General features: G+C 47.9%; 1 protein-coding gene across 1 annotated transcript in view; it reads right to left on the reverse strand.

Moving 5' to 3' along the window:
- The window catches only part of COL12A1 (collagen type XII alpha 1 chain), a 116222-nt gene that overhangs the window by 110970 nt on the left and 140 nt on the right, over positions 1-5112 (reverse strand). Inside the window, 1 exon segment of the mRNA XM_019830870.2 lies at positions 1945-2052. Coding sequence (XP_019686429.2) covers positions 1945-2017 — 73 coding nt within the window. The 5' untranslated portion in view covers positions 2018-2052.

Consider the following 5112-nt stretch of genomic DNA (forward strand, 5'->3'; position numbering starts at 1 on the left):
TACACATGTGGCTCGCATATGTGGCTTATAATATATTTCTATCTGACAGTACCAAATTAGAGAATAAGGCACAAAAAATGAATCCCATTAAAATATAATTACTAAATGCTGACCTAAGGAGTTGGGAGACAAGAAAGACACAGCTTAAGAAAGCAAAGGAAAGAGCTGCACCAAATTGAAAAGATAAAATGTGAGAAATATGGAAATCATCAGTAATGTAGATAGTAAAATGTTCTCCCTTTTGTTGTTGAGTACAGTTGACACACAATGTTAAAACGTTCTTTTTAACTGCACTTTGCTAACCAGCCATTATCCAATTGAGAATTGATTTTTTCCACTTACATCATTTCCAACTTAATTCTTTTCCTAAAAATTCTCAAATCTTTCTGATTTTCAAATAACTATTTTCTTAATGAGCAATAAATAGGCCACTTGAGTGAATTATCTAAAAATATCTTTAGTAGGGCTTCCAGAAGTTCCTCAAATAAAATTCCTTCCTAACAACGACATAGAAAGGAACATTAAAGGCAACCTCATCCGCGTATTACTTCACAGAAGCCACTCTGAAAAGCCTCCACATTGACACAGCATCAGTTAGATAAGAAGAACAGCAAGTTTCTGTCACTTTTCTAAGCAGGCCATCCATTTTGGAGCCTCTTTGTTTCCCTTAATCTTAATTTTTTTATACCTGCAGTCCTGAAGTCGAAAACCAAACACAATAGAAAGTTATTGAAAATATCAGTGTTGTCAAGAAACAGCTCTACTTTCCCACAACCTCTAAAAAAGCACAACCCACTCTCAAACCCCCACAGCTGCCCCATGCATGTCTTTTCTCCCTTAACCCCATTAGGGGGCATTTTTTATTGAAAAAAAAAAAAAAGATGTCTGTTATGGTATTACCCGATTTATCTTGCAGAGCAATAACTCTAGTTTGTCAGGTCTTGAATCATACTTGAGGGAACACAGAAGCTCTCATTGGGTTAATATAGAGAAATAACTTTTTCAATAAATACTGAGAAATTAGGGCATCAAGGGCACACAACAAAAAAGAATAAACTGAGGTTGAAATAAGCAAAGGTCCTTCATTTTCCACAAAGCAGGGCCACACGGAGCTGTTGTGACAGACCTTGGGGCCACGACACCCATCTCCCAGCCCCTGACAGACTCTGCTCAGGTCTGATGCTAGAGGGAATAAGGGAGGGAACGAAGCTGGGCTCCTCTGGCTCCCACTTGCTTCCTGGGTTGGAAACCTTGGCACAGATCCAAGCTAACTGCGCGGGGCTGGGCCTGAGCCACGTTCCTCCCGAAAACCAAACAGGGACAGCAGTCACCCTGGGCCACGCCAACACATCCTGGGTCCGGATCTCGGCTTGCCACCCATCCCCTAGGCGGTGTGTGGCTGCCACCTCACTTTGCCTGCACCGTCAGCCTAACGACTGCGCTCCCCACAAAACACACAGAGACGCAGAGCCGACACTGTTGGAGTCTTTTATTTCATGCTGTCACCGAGGTCGCAGCCCGGAGCCAGGTGGTAAACAGCCACGCGAGTAAGCGTGCCCGCGCTCCGGGGCTCCTGGGTACCACCAGGAGTCATCCTGTTCGTAGAGCTGGGTGCAGCTGTCGCCCCCTCCCGGACGGCCGGTCCTCTCGGAAGGCAGCACTGTAGGTGGCAGTGTGGACAGCACACCGCAGGGACAAGCGCAAGGAGACCACACAGCACTGTACGGAATGGATTAAACAGAATACGAAAGAGCTGGACCTGAGAGCCAGAAAATGGACAGACCTCAGGAGAAGGGGGCGTTTCTCTTAGAGGAGAGAAACCCCCGGAGAAAACACGAAGTACAGAAAAAAACAGAGCAAGCAATAGTGGCAAGATTGATTTGTTTTTTTCCTTTCTAGAATTCTGCATTGTCACTGACAGAAGGGGGAGGAAGAGCAGTTTACCTTCTGCCTCAATGGAAGACAGCAGCAGGGCCGCGCCCAGGGCGGCAAGCGCTGGGGGAAGCCTGGTCCGCATGCTCGGCCTCCGAGCTCACAGCCGCATGAAGGGATCTGCGGGAGGAAGCAGTGACCGTATCAGAACTGGGTCCGGGCAGGCCCGGAACCAGGTTAGAACTGGAGCCTGGACCTGGGCCAGGACCCGACCAGATCTGCCTTAATACCCGCAGGGCCCAGCCTCGAATATAATGGGCCTATTGTGGAGCAGTGTAAGTCAAGTTCATCTACTGCAGTTTAATCATGGCACTAAGAGGGATTTCAAGTTTAAAGAGGGTCCTGTTTTCCTGGAGGTTGGTCCTGCTTAGCATCCCCGGGTGACGGCCTTACCAGGCCCCACATGACTTCATCCTGCCTTGGTGATGGCTAATTCAGAGGTCATTTTATCCCTGACTCAACTAAATGTCTCTTCCAGCTGGGGATTTTATTTGGCCTGCAGCTTTTTCCTAGCTGCTGAACTCTTTAGGTAACTGTACTTTAGTGGTCTCAAGGTAATTTGGAAAAGTATAATAAACCTCTTTTACTCTCTTTTTTTTCTTCATTTTGTTCTGCCTACCAATATGCAGCTCTTTAAGGTCTGAAATGGATTATACAGAAATATGTAAGGCCCAACTGAAACCTGACCCTACTGCTAGCTGTGTTCTCTTCACATCTGATAAATCCTTTACCCAAAATGAGGAGATAACAATTCTAAGATATATAATTTTAAAAAACAGGCAATAGAAGAGACAAAACACTCTCATCTGTTTGCCCAAGAGATTTTTAATAAAAATTCCCAATAATAATTAATATTTTCATTTAACTGTCCACTTAATCCAGAAGATTACGAGAATATATCCTCCACAGGAGAATACATTCTATTCTGATTTTTCCTGCTTCTGTAACTAGGTTACTAATTTCTTAAACACAAAGAGTCTTATTCATCTGTCGTGATTCCCAGCACATAGTAGGTGCTTAACTATGTTGGCAGAAGGGAATCTTCTATAATATTCTAAGGTCCAATCCATAGACAAAAGCTACTAGCAATGAGCTGAATTGGGAAGTTGCCAGAGGCAAGACATAAAAAGAGAGTTGACTGGGAAGTACATAAGTTATTGTAAGGCAACAGGCAAGGCTGCTTGAAAAACGAAGTCCTGCTTGGGAATCCAAAAATGAGCCAAAGGTCAAGCCCTCTTTGAGAAAAGAAACTGACAAGCTCCAACCATGCCCTTCCAAATTATTGGCACAATGCATTAGGGCATCTTTCCTCGGCCTGAGTGTAAATTGCGTTTTAAATGTCTGATGAGCAGGCGTGCCAAATTGCCCAGAGCTCCTTTTTATGAGGCCAAGATTAAAATGTTGGCGCTGCTCAGAAGATTCAAGGACTCCAGCAATTTCTTTCTCCCTAATTAACAGCTGTTTGACATTTCTAACCCTCTTCACCCATCAGTGAAAAGCAGGAGGTGAGGCTAGCCCATTGTTCCCATCAGCTGGCCTTAACTTTGCTACAATAATTTCCAATTCAGTTGGCAGTCGTGCTCGCGAAGAGTTAAAGGCTGACTGACAATCCAACCATCAAAAAGCTGCGTTCAGACTTTTTTTTTTAATTCCTGAACTCTTCACACACACACACACACACACACACACACACAAAAACTGAGAAGTGGAAGCGCTTTTGTCTGGGTCGAGAGCGCCACCTATTGGCTGCCTGACTCAGCGGCAAGAATGAATCACGTCGCGTCGGGATATCGGAACGTACGGTCAGTTCTACCAGCCCGCCAGGCATTCCGTCCATATGTTTAAAAAAAAGTTTTCTCTCCTTTTAGCCAAAACATTTACGTGAACGCTAAGGTCGGTGCTTCATTGAGCGTTCTCAGACATAAATGTCTGAAAGCGGCCGCCCCTACGTGTCCGCAAGGATTCCCTCACTTCAAGCTCATGAATGAAAATGAGTCAGTTGCGGAGGAGCGGGTGCGGGGAGAGGGGGGGGGAGGGGGTAGGTCTTAAGAAACTGGTCTCCTTCCACCCACTGCCCCCCTCCCACCCTCCTGGAAAAGACCAATTCTTTAACTCCTGAGTGCAGTTAAAAAAGAAAATTACACCTCCCCTCACCCACGGGGTTCCTCCAGATCCGTGCGCGTCACCTACCTCCTCTTTGACCCACTGCGACCTTGACATTAGTTAGCCAAGGGCGAGTTTAGCGCTCCCTTCCTTTCTTGCTCCATCCTTCCCCAGTACTCCTGCATACTTTAGGTTACGTAGTCCACGCTGCGGCGGGAGGGGGACAGAAAGGGGGTCCTGGAACGCCCCGAAAGGGTCACCCGAAGGTGCCCAAGGACCCTCGATTTGGGGTACCTCTTTTGCTCCCTGTCTTCGCGTCTCCGCTCCATAAATGAACCCGGCGCCCCACGCTCTCTGATCTTTATACACTATGTAGGATTTGGGATGGAAACTACTTCGAAGGTTCCACGGACCCCTCGACCAAGGCACTCGGGAAGAGGTCGGGAAGGGCGAGCTTTCTCGAGAAGTTGAGGAAGTCGGCCAAGGCTGCGTCTCCTGGATCCGGATTAACCCACCATCATCGCAGATGCTTTGAAAAGCCGAGGAGCCAAAACACTCGACGAGGAATCTGTCTCAAGATGCCACACACGCCCGCGCAGCTTCGACGAGCTGCAGAGCACTCAGCCGGCCCGCCAAAGAATTCCGCGCCGTGCGTCACTAAAATACCTTCCCAGCGGCGCGGCTGCACCACCGCACCCCGGGAAAGCTCCGACCAAGAGGCAGCGAGCGGCCGGTGGCCCCAGAACCTGGGCCGCCCTTCCTGGAAGTCGACAGCATCTATAGATGAAATCCCTCTACGAGCAGAAACGCGGAACAGGGTGCTTCACGCACACACGGCCGCCCTGCATCAACTCGTAGGAGAAGCTACAACTCTTTGTCCCGCGAAGATAAAATGAATCACAGAACCCCAGGACACCCGGCAAATCCCAGGCACTGCTCCACTCTGACCAGTCCAAACGGGTCTCGCGCGCGGTCCCTAGGGACTTAGGGCAGCGCAAGGAACGGGCTAGCAACAAGGTTCCCTAGTTATCTTTGTGAGGGACGGGGTAAGGGGAAAGGGCTAGAAGCCGGACTAAC

Source organism: Felis catus, chromosome B2, assembly GCF_018350175.1.
Source record: "Felis catus isolate Fca126 chromosome B2, F.catus_Fca126_mat1.0, whole genome shotgun sequence".
Taxonomy (NCBI): Eukaryota; Metazoa; Chordata; class Mammalia; order Carnivora; family Felidae; genus Felis; species Felis catus.